We start from the raw sequence: 27,976 nt of genomic DNA on the forward strand, positions 1-27,976 counted from the left end.
CGCCTCACGGGTCCGCCGCCATCTTGTTTCTCGGCCGCCGGGCGCGCGCTCTGCTCCGGCCGCACCCCTCCCCCTCCCTCCCGCCTCCCGCCAGCCGGGCCGGAGGCAGCGCGGCCGCCGGGCGGAGGAGGCGGAGGTCGCGGCGCCGACCGGCACGGTGAGTGAATGGGGGGCGGGTTGGACGACGGCGGGGGGGAGGCGGAGGCCTAGCGAGAGCCGTGGGGCGGGGGCGGTGCGAGGGATTCCCCCCCCTCCCCCTTCTTCGGCGGCGCCGCTCCGATTGGCGCAGACGCGCCGCGCGCGCTGATTGGCCCATGCGGTGGGAGGCGGGCGAAAGAAGCCGCGCGCTGATTGGCTGTTGAGAGGCGGACCGGGGAGAGGACGGGGAGCCCAACCGTTTCCCCGCGCAGCGCGGGATGGGGGCGGCGAGGCCCGGGCGGATCCGTGCCCGTGTGTGGGCCGGCGGGGCCCTGCTGCGGAGAGCTCGGTTCCGCGTCCCGGTACCAGTTGTTACCGATACCAGTTCGTTTGTTTGTTTGGTTTTTTTTTTTTTGATCCGTACGCCTTAGGAGGGGCCGCGCCGGGCCGTGAGGCGGGCAGAGCTGTTCAAACTCTGTGCTGCATCCTGAACGTAAACGTGGTGGTTCGTGAGAGAAGGACAGGAGCGCGGCCCAGGGCCAACAGCTGTTGCGGTGGGCTCGGTTCCCTGTCTGCTGGCTGTGGAGCAGCGGCAGGCTCAGGACGCACCAGCCGGCAGGGACGGTGTGTGTGACACACGGCTCAGAGCGCTCACAGGGCACCAACGGCAGCGGCGGTGGCCCCTTGGTTTGCAGGCAGCCGCGCTGGGGGTCTCAGCTGGTTCCGGTGCACTGCAGAGCGGACTGCAAACGTGGTGCTACACACAGCACGCACACCTGGCTCATCAGACGGCAGGCACTGCTGTTGCCCACGGCAACATTGCGTGTCTTCTGATAGGTGCATCCAGGCCTTCTTTAAACGAGGTTATGTTTTTGGACAGAGCTGCTGTTATTACATTGAGCCTCATTCCGTGGCTGGCCTAAAACTGCGCGCAGCTCGCTGTCCCTTGTGCATTGGTGACGAACGGGCGCAGCCTGTCGTGATGCTGCCGACATTGCACGGCCCCGTGCGACCGCTGGGCTTTGTGCAGCGGGTACCGGCTGACCGCGGGATGCAGAGGTCAGGCAGAGCCTCCGCTTTCATTTTATTTGCTGCGATTTCCCGGCATCGCTTCCGAGCGGCGGGTGGTGCTCTGAGCGGCGGCCCCGGAGCGCTGCCCGCCAACCCGGGCCTGCGCTGCTCCGGGAATGGCTCCGCGCTCCGCCCTCCCGCGCGGCCCCGTGACGCGCCGCCGGAGGAGGGGGCGGGCGTTGCTGGGAGCGACAGCCGCGTTGACCAATCGGCAGCGCCGCGCGCCCCCTCCGCGTGTCGGCTGGCCAATAGGCGTCGCCGAGCGGGAGGGGAGGCCGCAGGGCCGCGCCGCCGAGGGGGCCGCGGGCGGGCGCCGCTCTGACCCCTGCGCTGCCTCTCAAGGTAACTTTAAAGCAGGAAGCGGACGGCCGGGGCGAGCCGCCGGCGGCAGCCAATGAGCGCGCGGGGTCGCGGCTCCCCCCGGCGGCGCTCAGCCAATGGGCGCGGCGGGGCGGGCGCAGCAGGGTAGGCTGAGCGGCGGCTGTTAAAGGGGCCGGGGCCCCGGTCCGGCGGGGACGCGGAGTCCCGGCAGGCAGGGGTCAGCTCAAAGACAAAGGAATGGCGGACCGGACCGGGACGCCCGGGGGCCGCAGCCCCGCGGCATCATCCCGTCCCGCCCGGCGGGCAGCCCCCGCGGCCCGGTGAGTTGGTGGCGCTGGCGGGGGCCGCGCGGGTTGGGCGGGGGGCGGCCGCGGCCCGGTGACAGCGCAGCGATGGCACCGCCCGGCACCGCGCGGGGCCTCCCCTCCGCGGCGATGGACGGGGCTGCGGGCGCGGCTCGGTGCCCCGGGCTGAGCCCTCGGCGTCGGGGAGGAGGGGGGGCGAACGGAGGGGTCATCCCGGGCTGAGCCGTGCGCGGGGCCGCGCCGCCAACCGGCAGCGTGGATCGAGGGGGGGGCACAAAATGGCAGCGCCTCCCCCGGTGCCCGCCGAGCTGTGGGGCTGGGGGAGGGGGAGGGAGATAAAGGGGGATGCGGGAGCCGGCGCTGACGCCCGGCCTCTGCGGCCCGACGGCACCGTGGGCTTTGGGCCCCCAGCCGCCCTCGGGCTCCTGCCCGCAGCCCTTTTGTTTTCTCTCCCATTTGCCACCGAACACTGAAGGTCACTGAGAGGCCGAGCGCTGCTGGGCACACGGCACGGCCAGCGAGCTGAGAGCCACACGGGTGAGCGGGCAGCCCTGGGGGAACCAAGCCTGGGCCTAGAGCCGGTGCTGAGCTGCAGCCCAGTGCCCGAGTGAGGCCTCCCCACATCAGCAGCAGTGACCTTGAGATGCCGCGGCTCCCGGCCTCCAGAATGAAGGACAAAGTTTGTTGACAGCACTTTGGCTGGGGGAAAAAGGAAAAAAAAAAAGAATGCGAGTTGAAAAATGAAGCTGCTCCCCTCACCCAGGGCAACGAGGGCATGGGGAATGGTGTGCAGCTCAGCATTAAGTGCACGTTGCAGGCATTCCTCGCCCTGCACTGCAGCGGGATGTTGGGTGCTGCTGGCACGTCCTTGAGGTGCCAGTGGGGCTGCAGGACACAACCCGGTGCTCTGAGCCCTCTTCAGGGCTTTTTGTTCTCCAGCTGCAAATTGTTGGCTTCAGAATTGCTGTTCTGAGAGCTGGAGGTAATTACGTTGTGCATCTTATGTCAGAGCTGGGTGCGTTTCCTGAGCTCGAGCCTCAGTGATGCCACCTGTAACTGAGGGACCACACTGGGCTCTGGCTGCAACCTGAGTGCTTTTTGAGTTGCTGCAGCCTCTGAGTGTCACTGGGTATTTTAATTCCATTACAGCTAGTGAGAAGCATTGCCCTTACTCAAGCATCCTGTGACTTCATGTGGTTTCATGTCTGAAAGGGGCAGAGGGAAACCATCCCCTGTCGGTACCAGTGGCTGCTCCAGGTCACTGGTGGGGGAGCAGCAGCAGCACCTGAAGCAGCTGTGAGGCATCTGGGTGTTGCTGCCAGCAAGAAGGTCACTGCTAGCCTCTATGTGTAGAGATGTGCCATTTTAAGCTGTTTTTTTCCACGTATTTTGGATGTATGCAACTCCTCCATGCTTTTGAGAGGTAGCCAGAGTCTTCATTGCACCCAGCGTTCATCGTATTTCAGATCTTGAGCTTGCAGGAGGCTGTGGATGTGCAGCAGTAGGTGCTGCTTGATCTTCCTGGGAGAAGAACAGCAAAAAAGAAGCCATGAAGCTCCCAGCACTGAAAAGGGATTTGTGTACACATCCTGCCCGCTCCGACCTTCTGGTAGCCCATGGTATGGAGGGAAGGTTCCCATGTCCCAGCTGTGCTGCTCTGTGGGGTTGGGTTGTGTTCTCCGTGCCTCAAAGGTCCCTGCTTTGAGCAGGCCCACAAACCAGGCCTTGGGTTTCGTTTGAGGACTTTTCCGTGGTTATTTCTTGTACTAAAGCAGCTGGCAGCACCAGCAGGGAAGGCTTAGAGGACGCAGGGTTGTTGTGGGAAGCTGCTGCCTATGGGTTGAGGCACTCGGAGCCTGGTGGGTGCCTGCAGGAGGTCACCTTCAGAGCTGGTGCTGGTGTTTGTTTTGTTGGGTTCCTTGAATTGGCCTGGGATCTGGTATTTATGTAATGCAGCGTGACATCTGTATTCCAGTGGTGTGGGTCCAGGAAGCAGCTTAATGGAGCTGCCTGCACTGGAAGTGAATCAGATTGGTATGGTTAACTTCAACTCTTTTCTTGTTTTGCTGTTGTGCTTCAGAGCAGCCAAAGAACTGCTGTGGGGGCATTGTCTGTGACCAGACGTTGGGTACTGCTGAGGAAGCTCCTGTTGTGTATTGCTCAGAACCCAAGAATTCCTGCGTGCTGAGATGTCGCTGTGGGGATTTTCTCCTGTTGTCTATGGCTTGACGTCCTGTTTGGTCACTGCCTGATGAGTCAAAGTGGGTCACCCTCAGCTGTCTTCTTTATTCATTGAAGGTGACCCACAGGGGTGTAGATTTGGGTGTTTATAGTACGAGATCATAAAAAAAATAAAGGCCTCATGACAGCGTTCTGCCTGCCCATTGAGCACTATAGGTTGTGCTTTAAGTGAGGTTTTCTGACCTGGGGAGGCAAAAAGCTTGAGCCTTACTTTTAATTTCTGTTAGATGCCATTTGTTAATTTAATTCATGAAATGGAGTAAAGAAGGAAATAAGACCATCGAATGTTCTAATAATCCCTATAGGACAAAGAGCCCTGCAGCCCCTAAAAGCCGTGTGTTCATTTCATTTTTCTACCAAGAGCAGCAAAGTTCTCAGAAGCAGTGCTTAGAGCTGGCGCAGCCTTTCCCTCTGCTTACAGCTGTCACAGGGGTTTGTGATCACCTCCTGTTTGCCATTCACTGCTGTTTAGGTGTGCTTTTAATCCTTCTTTCTGCCTTCCCCTCTTCCCTCTCCAGCAGGACGGTGGTGACTGAGCCTAAAAGTGCAGCAGATGAGCAAAGAAACACACAACGCTTAAGTCTGCATTAAAACTGGAGCATAACTGCCCTAGATGAGCAACTATTTAATAGTGTTTAACTGTTGAAATACCAAATATCAAGTGTGACCCTTGTGCTCTTTCATTCAAAGAAGAAAGGGAAGTAAAATAACCAGTGCAAACAGCAATTCAGATTATTTTGTTTGCTTTACCTTCCAAAAGAAAACTCTGCCGGCGTTATTTTCCACGTGGTGGTTGAAGGTTTGCAGCCCAATTTTGGACTCGGTGCAGCTGTGGGCAGGCAGCTCTCAAGCTGAAGCTCAGTTCTGTGCCATGCAGCGCTGCTGGGGGTTGTGCTACCAGCCTGGTGTATCTGTGTGCACGGCCCTGCTGGGCTTTTAGCAGTGCTGTCAGGTAGCTCTGCGCTGCAGTGACCTCAGGTTTCTGTAAAAGGGTGAGTGTGATTGCTGTTATCTTCCTGTCCTGAAGGAGTGAAGCCAGCTGACAGCAGCCTGAGACTGCCCCGTCCCACCTCCTGTGATGGTCATTGCCTTTGGGTCACGCTGTGTCCTGTACAAAAGTAAGCAAGGTGCTGTGGTTCCTCTGGGTGCATGCACAGGGCAGTGCCCATCCTGTGGCTGCTCCCATCCTGCACACCCAGGGCAGCATGGCGCTGTGGCTCTCATCCTGCACAGCCTGCATGGAAAGTGCCAGCTCTTCATCCAGTGACAGCCTGGAGCTCGTTGAAGCTTTTGTGCAGCTCTGTGAGACTTGGGCTGTAATTCCATATCAGGAGGAGCTCTCTGGTCAATTTGTGCTCTGTGTGAATGGAGCCAGTGGGATGTTCTGTTCTGTCTTCCCTCTGCAGGAGCTGCTGCACCGCCTCGAGTCCAGCCGTGCTCCTCCAGCCCCAGCCTGCCCAAAGCAGCTGGCAGGGGCTGTGCTGGGAGTACAATGGGCACGGGATTGGTGCAGGGCACATGGGGCACGTGGGCAGCGTGCCTGGTGGGCAGGGCAGTTTGAAACCATTGGAGTTTGAGGAGTTGGGTGCTGGTAGAAATGCAGATCAGAGCCTCTCCTTGGCGTTGCAGCTGATTTGGGCTTAAATCAAACGCTGTGCCTCGCAGGAATGAAAACAAGTAACGCGTTAGAGGTACGAGGGAGTTAATGTTCAAACAGTGCTTTGAAGATAAAATATATACTGCTAAGTAGTTCAAGAAGAAAGGGCTGGAAGGCACCTGAAGAGGTCATCTTGTTTGTTTTTCTGCCCCGAGGCAAGAGCAACTCGAGCTCAGCCCTTTCTGACTTGTTTGTGCAGCCTTTTCTTACCAACCTGCAGCAAGATGTGCTCTGTATCCTCCACAGGTAACAGTCCAGCATTCAACTACCCCGTCTGTTGTGGTCAATTTTCATTTTATCAAACAAGAGAAACCTACAAATGTACACCTTATCCAGCCCGGGATGATCCTCCATGCTGACATCGCAGGGTGACAGGACCAGCTGTGTGCAGTGCTGCAAGAAGGAAAGGTTAAAAATAAACCAAGGGGTTGCAGAAGCTTCTTATAATGGCACACTGGAAGGAAGTGCTTGTTCTGAATTATGGTGGTTATGCAGAAACCTCTGGAATTTGCTCGTAAGAGGTTGAAAGTTTGTTTTCATCGAGAGCAGAACTTGAGAATCTTTGTAGGTTTGTGAGCATGGCCTTTTCCCACTGCCTGCAAGGCTTTGCAGGACTGTTCTACAGAAAGAAGAGTTCCCACATCACTTGGGTAAATGATTTTGGCCTCCATTTTAGCTGTGACTTGATGTGTAATTATTACCCACAGTTAAAAGTGGTTGTTTTTATGCTTTAGTAACAGCAGCATCGCTGGTGCTGCCGTGTGCTGAACGTCACTGTGCTGACCCTGCTGTCTTTGCCCCTTTCTGAGCATCAGTCAGATCCATTCAGCTCACGTGAAGTTCATTTTCTGGTGCAGTTTGAGCTCTGAGCAGAGCCTGTGTGTGTGCTGCAAGGGGTGAAGTTGTGCTGCTGTGTTTTGATCGCTCACACTTAAGTATATGTGTGTCTGGATGCTTTGTGCAGAGCAGCACATGGAGCCTGGGTGTGCTCTTGGCTGGAATGTCCTGCTTGTTATCTGTGCTTCCTGCTTGGTTTTTGTTTGGTTGGTTTTGTTCAAGGCTGATCTTGCTTCAAAAACTATTGCATATAAACATGATGTCTCCTTAGAATTGCAATAAACGTGACCTTATTTCAGGAAAGGAGGTTTGGATGGGAATTAGAAGATTACGTATGTTATCTTGAGTGGCTCTCAAAGCAGAGGAGCTGTGCGGTGAGTTGAGGCATCTCAGTGGCAGCACGTCAGCCTGTTGGCACGACTTCCAAAGGTTTGTTTTAAAGTGAGGTTGCACAGGGTGTGATGGCACACGAAGCAACGCAGCTCCTCGCAGCATGCAGGTGTGCTGTCAGCTCAGCATCAGCCATCACAAAGGCTGCCCAGTCTCAGGGTTGCTGTAGCTCATTCCAAACTGGATTGATGCTCTGTTTGGGGGTTCTGCTGCTCCCGTGGATGCCCTAATGGCCGTAATGAGAGCAGGATCTCACAGGGGGTGCTGGCACGTGGCTGTCATGCATTGAAGACTCCTCCTCTGCCACCATTTACAGAAATGTGTTACTGGATTCGTGTAAACCTGTATGTGCCTCTTGTGAAACTAGTTCAGCGTCGCTAGATTGTTCCTCCTGATTTGGGCAGGATCAGGTGTCTGGCACTTCTTGCTACGCAGAGCTCATTCTTTAGATATGCAAGTGGGCTGTGCACATCTTACTTTTTAATCAAGGGACAGGCTCCCAAAACAGAGCGCTGCAGTGAGAGCGTCGTGCTGGAAGCAGTGCTGAATGTCAGAGCAGTGTTTGTTCCACATACTCACTTTTCAGCTCTGTGGATCCGTTCTTCATACTTCAGGGTTTTGCTGTGTGCAGAGGCATCGGTTTTTATTCTTTGCTATATCAAAAAATAGTAACATGAAAGGAAACGCACTGCTGCTTTTTTTCTGTAACGCCACTTCCTAATAATTAGGCTTCTCATGAGTTTGTGTGATAGGAAGTGTAAAACCAACAGGGTCGTGTGGCTTTTTGGGTGGTGGTTCTTCAAAGCCCTGTCTGTGCAGGTGACAATTCCACAGAGGAATGGTGATAGACTCTTATGGGGGGAGGACGTGCAATGGCAGTTTTCAGTTTAAACAAATACTTCTGTACCTGCAGCTGGGGGTGCTGAGGCACAGCACTTATCTGTGCTTCTGCCTTGTTTCTTTACAGCCTCCATCTCACTGCAGGTTGAGCCACATCCTGAAGGTGCTGGGAAGGAACTGCTGCCATGGATCGCTGTGCAGAATGGGCTGTTTCTCATCAAGCCAGGCTGGGAGCAGCGCTGTGCCATGCAAAGCACCTGCCAGCTCTGCCCAGCAGCAGGTGCCTGGTGGTGGGAGCTGGTTCCTCCTTCCCTGAGAGCCTCACAGCTTCTCAGCACGTCCCTCCAGCGCTTTTGGTTTGCATATCCCTTCAGATATTTGGATAAATTGCATTTAGATCTGCTCTCCACCCACCTGGTTTGTTCAGCTGCTGCTGGGCATGGCCTGCTTGGGGCTGGAGGTGGGAGATGGAGGCTGTCTTTGTGCCTGGCTCTGTGGCAGTGCCCAGCTCCTGCCCTGTATGGCCACTTCCTTCCAGCTGAGGAGCTCCAGGTGGAACTGCAAGATCAGAGCTCTGAGTTTAGTTTGCAGCTGTTCTGCAGCTTGTGTTGCCAGTAGCAACTTCTTGCTTGAATGTGCATCAAGGCATCCAGAGGGAGATGGCTTCATTTGGCTGCTTCCCCTTCCCAGGCATTAAAGAAAGATCCTTGTTGGGGCTCTATTTAAAAACAAAACAGCCACAGACAGCAGCAGTGTCTTCATGGCTGCTTTGTGCTCCCAGGAAGTGAGGTCCTTAAGCACTTGTCAGCTGCCACAGGGTTTTGTAAGTTTAACGTCTGCAAAAGGTGTTCTGCTCTGGTGAGCAGAAAAGCTTTAATTGCAAAGTGTTGCTGCCTTAGTTCTTGAGATGTGCTGGCTAATCTGCTCTGTAATCACCTCCAGGCATTTTATGTCCAGGCCTCAGCATTTTGGCCTCCTTTTCCCTGTGTCTGGAAACGGAATGTTATCCTTCATGGGGCACCCTGGGGCTGTGCAGAGGGGATGCATGGTGTCGAGGTGGATGCAGCCCATTCCTACATGCCTATTTCTTACCTGGTGCGTGCTTTGGAGGCCTTGGGCTTTGGGATTTATTTGCTTGTGCCTAATGGAGTTATGTGAGATGGGTTTGAGCCTCTGTTATTCAGCAGCAGGATGAGCTGGGAGAGCCTGGAGCTTGTGGGGATCCACAGGAGTAAATCCTGGGGTGGGGGAAGCAAAGTGGAAGGCAGCTGTCGAAGTTCCCTGCATATCAAAGCAGATAAACAGGGTGAGATGCTGATCCCATGAGCCCACAGGAGCTGCCTTCCCAGTAGCTCAGGGGGTTTATCTCCAGCCCTGCGCTGCGGTGTTTTTTCTGCTGGTGCTATTCCTGATAGGAGGCATTCTTAAAACACAGGAATGCAGTTCCCCCGGGTGAAGGAACTTACCTAATGGTGCAGGAATGGTTCCGTTATTAAAGTTGGTTTCGTGGAGCCAACACTGAGGTTTGCATGGAAGTTTGGGTTTTTCTGTTTTCTTTACAGTCTTCCTCTAGTGTTTGCAAGAATATTCAAGGTCCCTTATGTATCTCTCCTAGTAGGAACTAAGAACTGGAATAGTCTTAGTGGTTTTCACCTGCTTAGGCTTTTATTTCAGAGTCTGCCATTATTTCTTTCTGTAAGTTTTATGAAGAAAGCAGTCTGTGGGCAATTCTTTTGCCTGCTCATAGGCAGTCTCCTCTCAGTTCTGCTCAGTACTCACTCTCCATAGCAGGTGTCCCTCACTGCTGTTCTGAAACCAGTCCTGTGTGTGCTCTGCAGGTGGGAATTCTGTGCCTTCATCAGGAGGACCCTTTAAATTCTGGGTGACTGAAGCAAACCGTTTCCAGCTCCTCCTTCCAAGTTTGGATGAACGTGACAGAGGCCTACACCCAATGCTTCATTTGCCCTTGCATGTCATGCTGTATTGATGCCAGAGCTTTCTTCCCCTTTGCTCCATTTTTAACCTGTTGCTTCTTAGGGTTCTGTTGCGTTCCAGTGCAGCATTTAAGCAGGCTGAAAGCAAGACATTTGTGGTTTTGAGTCAGCCCTGAGAAGTGATTTGGCTTGGCACCAGGATGAATGGCATCTCCAGTTGCAGCAAAGACCCTGTCCAGTGTCAGTGTTGAAATATTGCCAGGTAGAAAGGGTTAGCTTCTATTTGTGTATCTACACTATTTTTTGTCTGTATTTGACAATGCAGATCACGGGGGGGGATCAAGGGCCAATTTTACATTTTCATTAGAATATTTATCTCTGTATTTTCTTATAAATACTTGAAATATCTTCGTTTGTAGGCAGATGGCATTATAATGCAAATAATTGTTGAAGACCATCAAGCAGCTTGTCAGTCGCTGATTTCCACAGGTGCCCTGCCTGCAGTTCTTCCTGTCTCGAGCACCTGTTTCACTGTGATCTTGTGCCCTCCTCCTTGCTGTGCTCTGTCAAAATTCCCCCCAGCTCCTCCTTCTCAGGGTGGTTAAAGGGAAAGGATCCTGCCCACAGGCTGCCTGGGGAGCACAGCCTGCAGGAGGTGCTGCGCTGTCCCTCTCCCTGATCTCATAGGATTTCATGGCATGTCCTCCTTTGGACTTGTAGGTGCTGGACTCAGTGCTGTTGTGCTGCTTTGAGGCTGTGCTGCCTTTGGCCTGGAGAAGGGCTGAGGGTTGGCAGCAACACGAGCTGTGCCATTCATGTCCCAGCTTGAGTGTGGGCTGCTGTCTTCTGCCCTTCCATGGTAATGCACAGTGCTTCTCTGGAGGTGTTTCCCTATGGAAGCTGTAACACCGTTGCTCTCTTCACAGCTGCTGGATACGAGGAGAGGCTCAGAGGTCGTCATCTTTGTACATCCTGTCATCTTGTGGGGACCTCAGAGCTGCTTGGGGTGTCCCCAGGAGCATTTAGCATCACTAACACAGGACTCTGTGCTTGTGTTCGCTCAAGAGGTGCTCACCAATTCCTTTGGTGTCCACCCAAACATTTCTGTGCTGGGAACATCAGGTCCTGCACCCTGCTGGGCACGGCTGCCTGCTCCATGGTGCCTGCTGGGCATCCTGCCGTGCTTCCAGATAGCGAGGTCTGTGCACAATGACACCTTTCTAACAGGCACAGAAGAATTTGTTTAATTAAGCTTTTTAGAAATAATACCAGGCTGACCTTGACATCGTCTCTTCACCTTGAGGGGATTTGCTGCTGTATTCTGTTGTTGGCTGTAAGAAGCACTAGAGTAAATGACTTTCCAGTTGGTGCACACTGCAGTGTGGGCTGTGAGCGAGCACTGCTTGTGTTCTGTAAGTCCCTGTGAAAAGACAGAACTCTAATATAAGAGAATGAGGAGAGTACTTTTGTTTTCAATTCTTTTTTTTTTATATATATATTCTTTTACAATCTTTGGAAAAATAAACAGAAAACAACAACAACACTTTCAGAGGTTATGAGTATCTTTACATGGCTGCTGAGACATGGCCTGCCATACCTTGGCAGTTCTCCTGTTGTTTGGCCAGGCTGGGCCCTTTCTGCATTCCTGGGACTCTGGATGCCAGCATCCCTCTCTCACTGCTGATGCTTGCTCTGCTTTCTCCCAGTTTCCAGCATGTCTACAGATGGCAGCTTCGGCACAGGCAGCAGCAGCGATGCCCAGCAGAGCCTGCAGTCCTTCTGGCCCCGCGTCATGGAGGAGATCCGCAACCTCACGGTGGTGAGTGCCTCAGTGGTCACGTTGCTTCTACAGAACTGTGGTGGATTTCGGAATGTCTACAGGTGTAGCTGCCTTCAGTGCTCTGAGCTAACAGAAGGTTGAGGGATTTGAGATTGTAACTCGCGCTGTACTGCGCAGGCTGTTGTGCTGCTTCTCAACTTCAGTAATACAAAATAAGTGATGAGAGTTACTTCCGTGTAAGAGCACTCTTAATCCCCCTCCTTCTCCTTTATAAATTCAAACATCTGGCTATTGGCAGATAGAGGCAATTTTGTGAATGAATTTTTGGTTTTCATTTTCTGTATAGAACAATTATGCTCTTTCAGAACTGCCTCCTTTGACAAGCCTGAAGTCTTGAAAATCACTTGAATGCCAAGTGCATCGTTATCACGTGCCTTATTAATTTAAAGGCATTTCATTAAAAAAAAAAAAAATCACATAGAGGCTGAGAATAGGAATTGGACTAAGTAGCTTCTATTTTTCCATCCCCAGAAGAGATGTGCCTGAGAACGAGGGCATATAATAAAAAATGGCTTTTCAAGAGAGATGGAGAGATGACTGTGATGCAGCAGTCCTGCAGGCACATCCTGAGCTTGTAATGCAAGTGAAAACAAAAGAGCTCTGGTTGAAGACGGGCTGTTCAAAGTGAAAACCCCAATCCAGTAGTTGGAAGATAAGCTGCTTTTTTTTCTGCCTGCGTGCAGATAGTTGATTGAAGAAACAGATGTAGAATTTTGTATGCATAACCAGAATTAATTACTTTCTGCTTTTACTGCGGTGAACTCTTGTGTTCAAGAGCTGTAGTTTGTCTTTGTCTCCACATGAAAGGGGTTTATTCCACAGCTTATCAAGTATGGGCAGCTTAATTTTTAACTGCTATGTGAAGCTATTTATTGCACGGCAAGGTAGGAAGTCACTGGAAATTAACTGGAGACACTGGAGCAGAGATAGCAGGGAAAAGGATGAAGTGCAGAACATCTGAATGTGGCTGTTCCCAGCACTATCAAACCCTGACATTCGTGTGCATCTTGTGCTGCCACGCACGTGGATGGAAGTAACCTCGGAGCTCATCTGTGTGTGCTGTGCTGTGCAGGTGAGAGCAGCTGTGATGAAGGCCTGCTTTGCACAGCTCTCTGCTTTGGGGCGTTTGCAACGTGCCACCACTGGCAGGAATGCAGGGAAGGAAAAAGGAACTGCTCTGGGAGAGCTGGGATCACTGGGCTGTCCTCTGTCCTGCGGGACGAAGGGGCTGTAGCATTCTCTTGGAGAAGCAGGAAGCAGAATTAGGCTTCAAGCATTGCAGCTCCTCAGTTAGCTAGAAGTGGCCTGGGAAAGTATTGAGACCTAATTTGGAAAAAAGAAAAGATGAAGAATTGGTGTCTACAGTTAGTTGTGCTGGGCAGTAGCCAGCAGTGGTCACGCTTCCCTTCACCATGGTACTTGTGTATTGATTTTGATTTATGTGACATTTGCCTGTCAGCCTTAAAGGAATAAAGGCTCTTTAAATTGTTCTGGTTTCTCCCACTGTCTCTGTTCTCTGAAGGTTTTAATAGCATTGCACCTTGTGCAGTGCACTTATAGCTGCAAGTGTCTGCTTGCACTTCTCTCGTTCTTGGAAGTGAAATAATTAACACCATTACGAGTTTCACAAATTAGGAATTTTGTCGTCATCTTTCCTTGAGGCCCAAAGCTCATGGGGCACTTTAAAAAGGAATGAGCTTAACAAAATAAACTCAAGGAAATCTTTGGGATATTTTTTCATGCCCTAGCAACCTCCCGACTTGTTTATGTGATGGTGGCTGGTGGGAAGTGCCACCCTGATGTGTGTGTGCTCAGACACAGCTCCTGCCTGCCTGCCCTCTCCCAGTCCTTCCACACCAGGGTCCTGCCCTCCTGCTGCAAGTCCCGCATCCACGATTCTTTCCAGAGTGAGAACTCAAAGGTTTTGGTGTGTTCTGATATATATACATAGCTATCATTTTCATACAGAAATTAATAACACACCCCCTGCCGGAGCGCTGTCTGTACCACATACAGCTTCTGTATTTTATTTCAGTAGAACATGGCATTTTCAGTATTTTTTTCCCTCTTTTGTTTCACTAACATGTCTCGCAGCGCTCTCTTCCCAAGAGAGAAGAGTTTCCTTTTACTTTTTGTGCCATTTTTGTGGAGAAGACATTTTGTAGAAGCCCTCTGTGTGCAGGGATTCTGCAATCCTGGTGCAATGGCTCCAGCCTTACCTTTGTCCCTCTTTGAAGGGGCTCCTGTTGGCTGCACATGCTGGATTTTTTTTGTTCTTCTGTACCTGCAGAGGAGGGAGGGCAGTGCTGCAGTGAAGCTCGGCAGCTTCCCTCACCCCTTGGATCTTCTCAGGGGTTTGTGTTGGCATCCCCGTGCAGAGTCTCAGTGCATCTCTGTTGCTGAGCAGCTGCCAGCAGTGAGCAGGGCAGGGTGATTCACTGCAGTGATGGCTTCCTCTCCTCGCTGCCTCCTAAACCATCCTTACACCATTCTGAGTCAGCAGTTCCCTTTGCTGGAAAATGGCAAGAAATCCATTTAAATACAGGAGTAGACAAGGTTTTGCAGGGCTCTGGGCACTAAAACTGGTACTGGGCAGCAGAGAAGTGCAAGTAGAGCAGAGATTTCATCCTATGGCAACACAGCTCTTATTTGCCTTCATTTCCTCTAGTGAGTCCTTGCAAATTCCATTGCTTTCTCAGTCCTAAGACACCTAATTGAATTAGTTGCTTCAAATACACATTTCTGCATCTATTTATAACTTTAGAAACATTCTGTTCTGCAGAAGGACTTCAACTTTGAGGTGAAACTGTAAATGCAAGTGTCTGACAGAAGGCTGAAGTACTGCTGTGCTGTATGAAATACAGGAAGGCGGATGGGAATGCTCAGATCTGAGGAGGAACTGCCATACCTCAAAGAAAATGAGTTATTTCTATCGAGTTTTAGCTGGTTCAGTTTCAAACAACACCGGCTTGTTTTAACCTTTCTTACCTCTGTTTTCAGTTAAGTGTCACTAAAGAGTCTCAAATGTGGATCTCTCTGCAGAAAGACTTCAGGGTTCAGGAGCTGCCCCTGGCTCGGATTAAGAAGATAATGAAACTAGATGAAGATGTGAAGGTACTCTCATGGCTTTTGTCTTCAGTGTTTATGACCCTTTTGGTGGATGTTGTAGCTCTAATTCCTTGCAATTCATTACTTGTTATTGTCATTGTTTATCATTATTTTTAAGGTACTTTACAGAACAATTACTGGAATGCACCGTTAGCTGGCCTGGTGTAATTAAACTGAACAAGATCACTTGGGATCTTTGCTAAAGACTTTTTCAGTTCTGCTTTCTTTTGTTAAATACCAATCTGCTGCATAATTCTGGGTGTTTCCTGGCTGCTTGGCTTTTTTTCCCCAGTGCTGAACCATCTTTTCTCACCTCTCCTTGTTTTTCTTGACTCTTCCTTTCACAAAGCTGTAGAAGGTTCAACGTGGACAGTGATAGCACTTAAAAGTGCTGCACTGTTCTGTGGAAAAGTAATAACCTAGGTAGGTAACATGGGTTTGGTACTGATATTTGAGCCGAATCTTTGACTTGTATCTGATAAAGTGAACTGGTGAAAGGTTAGCAGAATAAAAGGAAGGGGGGAGAATTGAGTGCATGTTGAATCTTGCTCTGCTCCAACCCTCCCGTTGTTTAAAGAGGAAGAGTCCATCAGACGCGGCTCTCCTAAGAGAGAAAAGAATGGCTTGCACTCTTATTCTCAATGTGACACCATCCTTCTCCTAGGACAGCCTTTAAATGTTAAATGAGAGTCAGAAAAAGGTGTGTGTTGTCTCCCTGTCCAAGGGAGCTATTCTTTCAGCCTGCAGCCACAAGGAACCCAACCCCCTCAGGTCCCAATTTATGTCTGAAGTGAGTGAGTGCCAGGTTTGTGATAATGAAGGGAAGGTGAGATTTAAGAGGGAAAAGAGCTTTTGGCATTCCTTCTGGTGTTATTTAAGAAGCTTGTACTGGGGATTCAGCACTAATGCCAAGCCAGCTAATAATGAAACTGCTCAACGTGAGCAAAACTTGAGCGAGATGCTTTTTAAGGGAAAGGAATTTGGTGAGGCGCATGGTCTTTATCTGTGTATCCAAACCTCCTTTGCAATTTCTACATTCATTTCAGATTATCTTAATGTTACAACTATAAAGTAAGGGCCAGGCTCTCTTCAGCTTCTGTCCTCGTTCAGAATCACTTGTGTGTGCCCAGCACTGCCAGCAGAAGCTGCTGGCTGATGCCCACAGCTGAGTACACCCTGGTGCAATTCAGAGCTGCAAGTTGCTGGCTCAACATAACCCAACATGAAGAGGTAGCATTGACCAGGTGTGCATGAAGCAGGCTTTGAAGACAAACTGTATGTGGTCAGTTTTTTTGCACTGTGTCTGACTGGAGGCTCTTTGGACTGTCAGACCCGTGGATCCACTGATGGGGAAATTTCCCAAACTTTGCTGTTAAACAACACAGCCATTCAGATTTGAGTAACGTTATGCAGTTACCTTGACTATGGCTTTGCACATCGGAATCTTGATAGTAACTTCAAAAAATGTGTACATTTGATTACAGATGATTAGTGCTGAGGCTCCTGTGTTGTTCGCCAAGGCAGCTCAGATATTCATAACAGAACTGACTTTGAGGGCCTGGATCCACACAGAAGACAACAAGCGCAGGACTCTGCAGGTAACAGCAGCTCCTACCTGGCCTTCAGCAGCTTCAGAAACTGTTTCCAACTCTTTGTTTTCATAATAGGAGGTATGTTTTGTAAACAGTGGCTTTTATCACCAGGAACCTGGGTACAAAGCACATTGCCCACTATGGTTGTGCTACTTAAATGCGTTTTGCTTAACTTGGTTTTAAAAACAAATAACAGCCATATAAAAAAAAAAAAAAAAACAAAGCTGCAGCTGTCTGCTAATTGTGACCTCCTCTAATTACTTAGGATATCTGTGTATGTTGGACTTCTGGCTGTTTTGTTTTTCAGTAGTAATTCTCATAAGGTAGGCTTGTAGATGTTAGTTTGTGTCAATAAACGTCCAGAGATGAAAACAAAAATGGTTCTCCCACACTCTGCTGCAGGGATTGCTATAGTGGCAAGCAGACAAGACTGATTCCAGCCCGAAGGTGTCCTGTTGGATGGGTGTCTGACCACTTAATCTTCACTAATTTAGGCCAATGCCAGTTCCTTAACCCAGGTTTTAATGCAGTTACTGTGGGAAGGGTGTATTTGATACACATACCAAGGACAAGGCACTGCGTAAGCAGCAAGTGTTAACTCAGGCATGTCCTGCTAACAACTTTCAAGCTATTATTTCAGAGTTGCACTTATATCCTGATCCTAGTGTATAAGACCTTTAATTGACCCAGGTTTTAACTTATGAGTGCTTTGCCTTCCCCAGCAGCTGCCGTCGTAGAACAGCTGCTCTCCGCATGGGCAGTGCAGCTGGAGGAATGCAGTCTTTGCTTATCAAGTATTTGGGAAAAAATTTAGAGTGGAGAGGTCTGAGTTATGGGAGGAAATTGGATTGAACCCAGTCCTCAGCACGGAGAATGAAATAGGAGAGACATCTGTTCAATAAAAGTTTTCTTCCTGGTGAAGATGCTGTTATAATATATGCTGCCCGTGGAACAGAAGAAATGTCTCTCTTCTGCTTTCTGCATTATCATTGTTTGCACTTAAATGCCAAGGCAGTGCAGGGTTTGGAAATGTCAGCTAGCCTGAAATGTGAGGATTGATGGTCTTCTTAATGTTAACCACACGTCAGGCAGCGTAGGCATCGCTGTTCATAGAAATGCTTTACAAATTTACCTTCAGTTAATGAAAATGAGGCTTTTAATAGCTTCTTGAGTTAGCCCTGCTTTTTAAGATGGCTTGCTAGAATGTTAAAATGACAGAGTGCATTTTATTTTTTTCTTTTTAAGACTTTCAGTCTTTTTTCTTTTTTTTTTTTAATCGTGGGGTTGTTTGAGATCTTAAGCAAACCCACTGCAGTGGTGCCTTATGCTGGCTGCCTCTATTCAGGTCTGCAGCACTGTGACCTAATGCTCATGTTTGGATTTCTTCTTTTGGTTAAGATATGAAAGAAAAGTTTATTTAGATAAACTTTTTATCCTTATATACATGAAAGCAGCTTTGAGAAGCTGTTTGCCTTGCCAGTGTTTCTTAAAAGCTCGTTGGTTCTTGTGCATCCTTTCTCTGATACCTTTGGCCACTTTGCTAACTATGTGTTTTAATCTTCCTGCTTTCTCTTAAGAGTCTTGCCCTTCCACGTGCTGCATCTTGTTCTCTCAACATCTCTCGGGATTCCCCTGCCCCAAATAAGATCCTGTGATACTATTTCTCACCAAACATGTAGGTTCTACCTAGGGGAGGTTCTGTAAAAGCTGAAGTGTAACGAAAACCTTTGATTAAAAAGCTCTGCTTTATTTATCTCGTGACAAAATGTGCTTCTCAAGCTGAAAACTGCTTTTTCTTTTTGCTGTTGTAGAGGAATGACATTGCCATGGCAATTACAAAGTTTGATCAATTTGACTTTCTTATTGACATCGTCCCAAGAGATGAGCTGAAGCCTCCGAAGCGTCAGGTGAGACAGAACAGCTGCCCTGTTGGCTGTCCTTTCTGTGGGGTGGTTTCACTCTAATTATTAGAGAGCTGATCAAGAAGTACAGCGTCTCAGATTTAGGCACGTTTGTGCCCCTTCTTATGCATGTTTATTCTTCGTAGTTTTCAGATTCTTAATTTTTTTTGGTGGAGATAGAGGGGTGATGACAGAAGCCCGACTTGGGCATTTATTGAAGCAACAAAAACGTTTCTAAACAGCTCTGAAAACAAACGTTACCACTGTTAAAAAATGAACTTTTAAAAACTGTGCTGACTCTGCATCCTTTGGCTGCCGTGGAGGAATCCAGGCAGCTTTGCCCAGCAGTACCACCCCCCGCATCCTTCGGGGCAGTCATTGCTGCTGTAAACATCCTTGACTGGAAGCTGTGAGGTGTCAGCGGGAGCTTTCAGTCGGATGTTTACAGCTGCAGGCTGCTGCAGTCACCTGGGTGCTGCTGTCCTGTGGAAGCCAGCAGACATTGCTCCAGGAGCACTTGTTACCCTCGTGTGTGAGACGGTGCCCAAACTGCAGCGAGGTGGGGCTGAAGCTCAGTCGTGTTGCTTCACGTGCACAGAGACAGATCCAGCACTCAGCTGGGCTGTGTCTGCCTGCTTCCTTCTGCTGGTTTTCAGATACTTTTGGAGGTCTTTGAAAGGTCCAAGGTGGTCCTTAAAATGTCTTCTTCCGAGTGCTACTGGAAAGACTGGAGAACTGTAAAACAGCTTTCTGACAAGTGCTTTATTTGGAAGCTTTGCTTTGATGTGTTTCTTGTATTCCGTTATAAGTCAAACATACAAGAAGTACCTACTGTGAACAGAGATGGTGCTCCTGTTGTAGACCTGGAGTTTGAAAGCTGCTGTTTCACTTTTCGTCTCGAAATGATAGAATTGTTTGGGTTGGAAGGGACCTTTAAAGGCCATCTGCTCCAGTTCCCCTGCAGTAACAGGGACCTTCACAGCTCCAGAGCCCTTCCAGCCTGACCTTAGGACTCTCCAGGAGCACAGCACCACACTTCTTTGGGCAACCAGTGCCACTCCTCTCCACCTTTGTTGTGAAAAAGACTTCCTTATATCCAATCTACATCTCTCCTTTTTTAATGAGAAACCATTTCCCCTTCTCCTATCCCAACAGAACCTGCTATGTCCTCACGGTTCTACTGAAGTGACTGCAGTGGGAGCATGTCTGTATCTGGTTTGATACAGAGATACCATAAGATTCACTCTGAACACAGCTGAATCGTGAGAAATAGTGCTAAGGGCAGGAGAAGTTTGATGGAGAAATCCAATGTAGGTTAGGACTTTTCAGTGGAAAATATTCCTCTTATTCCACGGTGCTGAAGAATAGCTGCCCATAGGCTGACAGTCTGCACTTTTTGGCTGGGGGTGCAATCTGTGCTTTACCACGGAGAGAACTGTTTGACAACTTAGTGTTGGTTACGAGAAGGAGCTGAGAAGGGAACCATGACTGTTATGTTGCTCTGGTAACTGAAGCTATGGCTTGGAAATAAAAGATGCCCGACGATGGGGTATAGCCTGCTTCATGCAGATTTGTATTTAAAGTCGTTTTTGCATCTAGCAAGGAAAATTTGAACCTGGAATAGGTGCTGGTGTCCTTAATTGAGGGTTCAGCTAGCAGCAGGATTGGAGCTCTATAGAAATAGTGTACCTAAGGACTGGGCTTTACAGAAACAGCCATGACTCTTTAATGCTTGCAGTTTTATGACTAGTTGGAGAGTTGTCCTGTTGAATACATACTTAAATTTATTATTAATCCCTCCTGTAGAGGATTTGATGAAGTGAGTAGGAATTAATTGTGTGCTGCTGTGTGTGAGAAGTGCTGTAAGTGACTGCAGCAGCCGCAGTACTGTGGGGCAGTGCTGAGGGCCAGGCTCAGGAGTCACTTCTTCATTACAGCCAGCTGCCAACAGCATAACCTTTGGGGTGTCATTTCCTGCTGTGCTGTTAGAAATCTGTTGAGTGGCTCAGAGTCCCTCTGAGAGCTGAGCACTGAAGGGAAGGGGCTCTCCTACCCAAGCCTGATGCCCATCTGGGCAACGTACGCTAGTTTTGTTTAATGGAAATTCTTTTTCTGCCCAGTTGGATACACTGAAGGTAAGCCATGAGCAAGCCTTTTCTAATGCAAGGGAGTGGAGCAAACTTGTGTGACGTGGACCCTACCATGCTGTAGCACGTGTAAACATCCTACACTCTCAGCTGTGAACTCGAGGTGGCTGGGAGAGGATTGTTTACGCCTTCTGCCATGGAGTGAACATCTGGTGAGCTGTGTCCTCTGCTGGGTGCAGGGTCCAGTGCTCCTTTGGAGCTCCAGAGTTGTGATTCTTGAGCATTAACCACTTGTCACGTAGCATAATCACCCCAGATCTACTTTGCCTGAGATATCTTGAGTTATAAGGCGCTTTTCTCTTCCAAAGGCATCCATAGATGAAACAAAATGGCAGTACGACAGCTTCTGACAGCAAGCTAGAGCAGAAGCTGTTGTTCCTTTACACTCATGAGATATCCCTGCTTCCTGCAGAATCAGGCTGTCAAGACAAAGTTGTTATTATTCTGGAAAAGCTGGATTTAAATAAGTAAACCACGGCCCTGCAGTGTGCATCAAGTGCATGGCTTCTATTCCCAGGGGTTTGGCATCAGAGCTAGGCTAAGATTTGTGTTGGGCACATGGGCTAAGGAGAAGGCTTTGCTGACAGATGAGGCTTTGCAAGTCTTCCTTGTGCATTTGCAATTCATTCTGTGTTAAGATCTTAACAGGTGATGATGGAATCTGCTGATGAGGAGTTGTGTGGATTTCAGCTATGGTAATTTTATACGTTTGCTTCTCATAATGAAATTGGTGACTCCATTATTATATGTGGGATACTGGAAATGGTTTTGATTTCCTTATAGCTGCATAAATGAGGAAACCTGGTTTGTGTAATCGTTTTTGAGTTACTTGAGTTGTTAGAAAGGAGGCACTGAAGGCACCTTCATGCTTGTGGGGGTGCTCAGTGGTGGCTGGGCTGGGCAGCTGGTGGTTCCCTCCCCATTTACCCACTCTGTGCTGTGCTGCAGGAAGAGGTACGTCAGGCTGTGACCCCAGCTGAACCCGTGCAGTATTATTTCACGCTTGCTCAGCAGCCTGCTGCAGTGCAGGTCCAGGGGCAGCAGCAAGGACAGCAGACCACAACATCTACAACCACCATCCAGCCGGGGCAGATCATCATTGCACAGCCACAGCAGGGGCAGGTGAGTGTGGGCAGAGCTCAGGGCTGTGCAGTGTGCTGGGGAGCCTTGGCTCACTTACAGGTCGTGCACTGCAGTGTCCTGTTCTCACTGCTGCCAACAGTCAGTAGTGCTATAGAAATGGGTTTTCCTTTGCAACATAACCAGCTGAATTGTGTTGACCCACTGAGCAAAGTAGAAATATCCTTTGACTTTCTATGCTGTAGGTTATGCTGTTTTGTGGGAGTGCAGTGCACTGTTACTCCAGAGCAAGTGACAACAGCCATAGCATACATTCTGTCTTTTCCACATGCAAGTGAAGCTGTAATGATTTTTGAGCTCTATTTCTATGCAGTCGGTGGTGTTACTGTTACAGTGTGGTTTTGTTTTTTTCCCTTCCTCTCCCTGCCTTTATTAATAGCACATTGAGAATACCATGGTGAGGTTAGCACGGCACCCTTTGCTTGTCTTGATGAGCACTGCTCTGGCAGGAAGCATGCTCCCATTACCAGGTGCCAACCACGACACCAGGCCACTGCAATCTTCAGAGCTCTGAAATCTCAGTTTGAAATGCATGCGTTTTCTTGAATATATTTGGCTTGTCTCTTGAGTAACTGTGCCAAAGAGAGGCTATCTGTACAATCAGAAAATTGTACTCCCTCTTCATAGTGTTACTATAAAGTGTGCAGGATGCCCTAAAGCCAGGCTCACGTGGGTCTTGTTGTGGTGGCTGAAGCATCAGTGAGGAGCAGTGGGGCTCAGCAGCAGCCCTGCCTGTTGCTGTGCTGCACTGCGTGGCCTCAGCCCTGTTCTGAATGCAGCCCTGTGACAATGCAGGTGGGAGAAGGCCAGCAGGTGCAGATTGTGCAGGCCCAGCCACAAGGACAGAGCCAGCAGGCACAGAGTGGGACCGGGCAGACCATGCAAGTCATGCAGCAGATCATCACCAACACGGGGGAGATCCAGCAGATCCCGGTAAGCCATCGTGGTGCTGGCAGTGAGCTGTCTGCAGCTGCTTCAGCGTGGGGCTGTGTGTGTGTGCTTTCTGAACTGTAAGAGGAAGTTTGGACTGAGTGTGTTTCCTGCACTGGGAGAGAAAATGATCCAGGTGTGACGTGAAGAGGGAAAATAAATTCAAGCCATGTAGTGCCCACCACCACTGCTTCCCCACAGGTGAAATAGCATTATTAGGAAGCAGTGCATGAAGTACTTCCTGGATAAATTAGTTCTCCACTACAGCATGCTTTGAATAAAACATGATTAACTTGTGTTGCCTTTACTCGGTTCTGCCTCTGCAACCTGGAGCTGTGACCTGTCAGACTGAGTGGGAAAAGTGCCATCTGTGAGTTATTAATCAACTCCTATGTTACAAAAAAATATTTCTACAAAACAGTCTGAGCTGATTGCAGGAATGGCTTTGTGCTACCAGAAGATATCTTCTCACTTTCACGTTAACACAAGGCTGCTGTGCCTTAAGAATGGGATTTTGAGTACACAGTGAGTCGTAAATTCTGGCATGTGTCCTGGGTAAACACGTGGGTCCAAAAATGTCATTTTCCCCCTCTTTGTAGCTTCTAATGACAACAAAACTGAGCCTTTTGCTTCCCGTCTGAAAAATTTCACACCCCTTAAAAATAAAAACCAATAAAGTCCTTCCAGTTCCGTGTACTTAACCAGTGTCCCAGAGGTCAGACAGGTGACCAAGACGAGCACTTCACTTTGTGATTCCTCTTGCTGTTGTGAGGCTTACCCAGCTGTGCAAAGCTGATCTCTCACACAGGTCGAGATTTGCTCAGTGTCCCTTTGGCAGATGTTTGTGCTTTGACAGAGCATCTCGAGGAAAGCTAAGGCTGTGCATGCTGCCAGATTCTCCCCAGTTCACTTCCGTCTTCTTCTTGTCTCTGAAATCTTCAGCTGATTCCTGCACCAGATGTTGACCAGGAGGGACAAGCACTGCTTGCCAAACATGGTGTTTTACCACCAGCAGCCTTTTTTCTTCTCCACGTTCTTCACTGCCTTTCTCTTGCATTTTTGTCCTCCTTTTCTTTATGGAAGTCTCTCTTGGACACTTAAAAGCATTTTGGATAGAGATCTCTACCCCTGCCTGGGTGAATCTGTTATAACAGAGTGGCAATAAAAGAAGTTCAAGCTTGTTTCGCAGTCATCTCCACCAAAGGCTGTAAGTCCCTGCAGGAAAGGGACCTGGAGATCTGCAGAGGGAAAGAATCCTTTATAAAGCAGCTTTGGAAGGGGCTGAAGCATTCTGCAGGAAATGCTTCATGCCGTTCTCCATATAGGTGATGCTGTGTTAATTGATGGTGTGCTTTATGAACGAGCCACTGGAGGCTTTTTAATTAGCACCTGGTTTTGGCCAGGAGAATTCTTCCACCTCATCTTGCCTGGCAGCCTGGAAGAGCTGGGGCTCATGGCCGTCCTCAGGTGCTGCTGGAATTGCAGCTTGGGATGGAGCTGTCTGCTGCCTGAGTGGGCATCTGTTGTCTTGGGGAGTGCTTGGGTTCCTAATAAGTGTAAGATGATAAAAGAGAGTAACTCAGAAGGGGTGTTATAATGAAATACAGTTCTCACTTCAGTACCTAGGAGAAGTACTGCCTTGACAGTAATTAATGTGATTCCTCTTAATTGCAGCATGTTGAAGAACCACAGTCTGTGCTGGAGGAAACACCTTTCCCTTCTTTGCTTCCAGCGAGTGAAATACAGCAGAACACGGAGCCACGCACTCACCATGAGAGCAGAGTGCCTGGGAAGCACACCTTGTGTGGATTCACAGAGTTACAGTCCTTGGTCTATTCACTGCTGCTCTCTGTTCTGCTCTCTTTCTGCTCCTCTTTTATTCTTTCTCCCCTAAATCTCCTTCCTATCTTGGTGCAATTAGTGTTACCTTCTGGCAGTTCTTTTCACTCTGCTGTCTGTTAGGGTTCAGCTCAAAATCTTCCTTAACACGAATGCAAAAGGCTGAAACACAGAACTGGTAGCATCTGCTAACATAGAAGTGTTGGGAGAATGGCCTTCTTAAACAAACGGAGTAAAGCTGGAAGGAAGGCAGTAAATGCATCCATTAAATAGCAGCCATTTGTTTGCCCACGTGAATTCTGTGTTAAATTTCATCCATGCCTTTGCCTTGACCTTGCTGGGATGGCTCTTTGGAGGTTGCCCTCATTTCTGGAAGAACAGTGTGTGAATTGCTTCCATCCATTCTGTTGGGAGCGTGGTTGAAATGGAAGCAGGAAGCTGCAGTGTGGAGAACTTGCTCAGCAGGCAGAGCTCAGTGCAGAAATGGATTCTTCACTGAAATGTGTGCTTGTGTGGAGTTGATTTGATCCTGAAATAATATTGGTGCTTTTGGACACAACTGGGAAGGCAGCAGTGGGTGGCAGTGCCAGGGCTGTATGCCAGGGGCTCCAGCCATGGTCACTAAAGGTGTTCAGGTGCTCTGCATGCCTTCCTTTCCCCTCCTTAAAAACAAAAAATACCTCAAAATATTTTGTATGTAATGCACCGTAAGGCTGTGAATCAAAGTGTTCCGAAGTTAAACAGTGCAACATGAAGAACTCAGTGGTAGTCTCAATCACCTGGTGACCTTTTTATTGCCTCTCAGTGTGTCTTAGTCCCACTAGCTGCTTCTGTCACAGAAAACCCAAACTGAGAGCTGAGGTTACTAAGGTGGCTCTGCTCAGACCCCTCTCCCCAGGCATCCAAGATCCAGGCTGTAGGAAATAAATGAACTTGCATTGGAATGTGACACACAGCGCTGACACAAAGCGTTGGCCTTTGCCAGGTAAAGAAGAGTTGCACTTAAGGGCTCTAGATATTATCTTGTGATATCCCTGAGTTTTGTCATCTCTACTGTCTTCAATTATTTGAAAATTTCCTGTGTTTTCTTTATGTTTTTGGCAGCATGTAGCAGGAGTGTCGTGATGTGCAGCTAGCTCGGAGGAGTTGTCTGTATGTGAAATGATAGATCAAGCAGTAGCTGCATTCTGGTGACTAAAAGGGAAAATAAGTGTTCTTGATGCTCTGAAACAAAGCACTTAATATGCTTTAGCTACTAACTGGCCTTTTGTCCTGGAGAAGGAAGTCCTGTGCTTCTTCATGGTTCTCCTTCAAGAGCCTGGAGGAGTTCTGTGGACTTGGCTCTTGCCCTGTGCTAATTCCTCACCCCCACCGGTGATCAGCTGGAGCTCCCCAGTCTCATCTATTACCCTGGCTTCTGTTGTGGAAACAAGAAGGCAAGTTTGTGTGTTTCAGGTTACACAGTTACCTGTTTAATTTTCTTTCCCTGCCCCCTCCGCTTGTCTCCAGGTTCAGTTGAATGCTGGCCAGCTGCAGTATATCCGCTTAGCCCAACCTGTGTCAGGCACCCAGGTAGTCCAGGGGCAGATCCAGACGCTTGCAACCAATGCACAGCAGGTATGCACTCCAACAGCAGGGCTGGCATTTACTGTTATGGTGTTGTTCCTTAACTCCTGAAACTGCAAATTCTGGTGGAATTTACCAACTCTTGGGCTAGGGATCCTCAGTTTCTTTTCTTCCTGTTTACCTTCATCAGAATAATAAAGCAAGGAGCGCAGCGGATGTTTCCTTTACCTGTATGTGAAAGCTGCATGCGTGTGTGTGTGTGTGTCTTGCTGCATAAAGCCCTTGCTGCTTCTGAGCTGGTTGCAGGTTCATCAGCCTTTTCTTTACTTCTTCTGGTTGGGTGAGGGAGGAGCAGCAGCGTGAGCTCTCAGAAAGCCTTGCAGCAGTGACACATCAAGGCCAGCACTGCTGCCAGCAGGTTGGCTCATGATCTTTGGGGCTGCTCATTAAGGGATTCTGCTCTGCCTTCAGAGGACAGGAGGGCTGCTGCTTCTCTGAGATCCTGGAGGCCACGTTCTCCTTGTGAAAGCCAGAGGACATGCTTTGTGAGAACTCAATCCCATGTCCTTTGTTCCTGACTTGCAGTCAGCACCAACATGACCGCAGGCTGCTGGCCTGGGATGTGTCCCACCACACGGTGGGGCAGTGAAGTTTGGAAGAGTGGAAAAGCTCTTGAAGGGCTGCAGCAGAATGTTGTCTGTGGGGTTCTGACCCTCTCCAAAGCTCTGTCACTGATTCTCCTTCTCTTGTCCTTGTAGATAACGCAGACAGAAGTCCAACAAGGACAGCAGCAGTTCAGCCAGTTCACAGACGGACAGGTAAGGGCTCGGGGTGTGTTGGTGCTGCATCCCTTCAGACTCAAAGCTGAAAGGACTGTCTTTGGGTTTGTGTGTGTTCTGGCAAATCAGCTCTTCCAGGTAAAGCACTGCTGCTGCAGCCAAACCTGAACCAGAGGCAGAATAGTGGATCTTGTGCCACTCTTAATTCAGGTGGATTCCTCAGTGTTCTGCGTTTGCTCCAGATTAATGCAGTCCATTTTAGTCCTAACCAACTTACAAATAAAGGCCTTAATGTTCAGCCTGGCTGTTGTAAGTAGCACGAACTCAGCTGGGCATCAGAAATTGACAGAATTACTTTATGATTTAGTGATAAATGTCTACTGGCAATTCATGGTCTGGTTCTGGGGACAGATTTTACACAGACCTGAGAGCTGCTCAGGGTTTGTGCGCAGAGCACTGCTGTGTGTGATGAGAACTGACCTCCCTTCCCCTTCTTCTGTCTGCCAGCAGCTCTACCAGATCCAGCAAGTGACCATGCCTGCAGGCCAGGACATCACACAGCCCATGTTCATCCAGTCCACCAACCAGAGCTCGGATGGCCAAGCCACACAGGTGACAGGGGACTGAGCAGGGTCACTCTGTGGGGAAACAAACACGTGCCAGCCTTCACCTTACCTGGTCTGAGGAATACATTGCTTCTGTGTCTCTGTACTTGACAGTAAGCCTATAGTAGGCTGCAGTCTCTGGTGCACTATACGCCTTCCTCTGGTGGGTATGAGAGCATATCCAGCAGACACTGACAAGAATGCAAGATTTTTATTTTTGGAAGTCAATATTTCAGTGTATTCAGCTGCTTGTTCAAAGCCCGTGAAACTGAAGAGAACTGATGGAATTTGTAGCATCTCATTGAACAACGTGTAAAAGGTTTTTATCTGGTGAAATCATTAAAGGGTACCATGTCTGGTTTGTTGCAAGAGCTTTATTCCTGGTACTCTGTTTGTGTTTCTCCCTGAATAGAGCTAGATTCAGTCCTACCATCTCAGTGGTCTGTTACGGGTGGGAGGGGGGGGGCGTGTATGTGTGTTAGGTTGCCCTCTCCTGCCTCCTTTTTTGGTAAGCTGGAGCATTGAATATATGCAGCTAGGGGGCAGGGAGTAGAGGAAGAGTAATTAAAGTGAAAATAAAAACATTCCTTGTATTATGACTGTATTTTCTAAAGACAAAATGATTCTTGAATTTGACCTGGTTTATTCCAGAAATGCTGATGAACCCCAGCCCCTCTGTTCACTGTTGTACTGGCTTCGGTCGATGCATGTAACATAAGCTTCCTCAAACAAAATAAATTTCCTTTGTAAGATAACGTGTGCCCTTTCATTGAGAAGCAGAGCCTGGCAGCAGCC

At 49.1% G+C, this 27,976-nt stretch overlaps 1 protein-coding gene across 7 annotated transcripts; it reads left to right on the top strand.

Annotated features, from left to right (window-relative positions):
- NFYC (nuclear transcription factor Y subunit gamma) lies at positions 1-27,936 on the top strand. 7 transcript variants are annotated; one of them, XM_031594818.2, is made up of 10 exons: positions 1-157; positions 11,441-11,553; positions 14,617-14,688; positions 16,167-16,280; positions 18,086-18,181; positions 21,271-21,444; positions 22,258-22,395; positions 25,741-25,848; positions 26,556-26,615; positions 27,084-27,936. In XM_031594818.2, the coding sequence occupies exons 2-10, from the start codon at positions 11,449-11,451 to the stop codon at positions 27,201-27,203; spliced, it is 987 nt and encodes a 328-aa protein (XP_031450678.1). In that variant the 5' UTR covers positions 1-157; positions 11,441-11,448; the 3' UTR covers positions 27,204-27,936. The 7 variants fall into 7 exon arrangements, with proteins under 7 accessions (XP_031450678.1, XP_089980349.1, XP_031450684.1 ...); XM_031594824.2 differs by lacking the exon at positions 1-157 and adding an exon at positions 1,533-1,551; XM_090124224.1 differs by lacking the exon at positions 1-157 and adding an exon at positions 1,533-1,551 and having other exon boundaries at positions 27,087-27,936.
- The last annotated feature ends 40 nt before the right edge of the window (positions 27,937-27,976 follow it).

Source organism: Phasianus colchicus, chromosome 24 (assembly GCF_987193195.1).
Source record: "Phasianus colchicus chromosome 24, bPhaCol1.hap1.1, whole genome shotgun sequence".
In the NCBI taxonomy this organism is placed as follows: Eukaryota; Metazoa; Chordata; class Aves; order Galliformes; family Phasianidae; genus Phasianus; species Phasianus colchicus.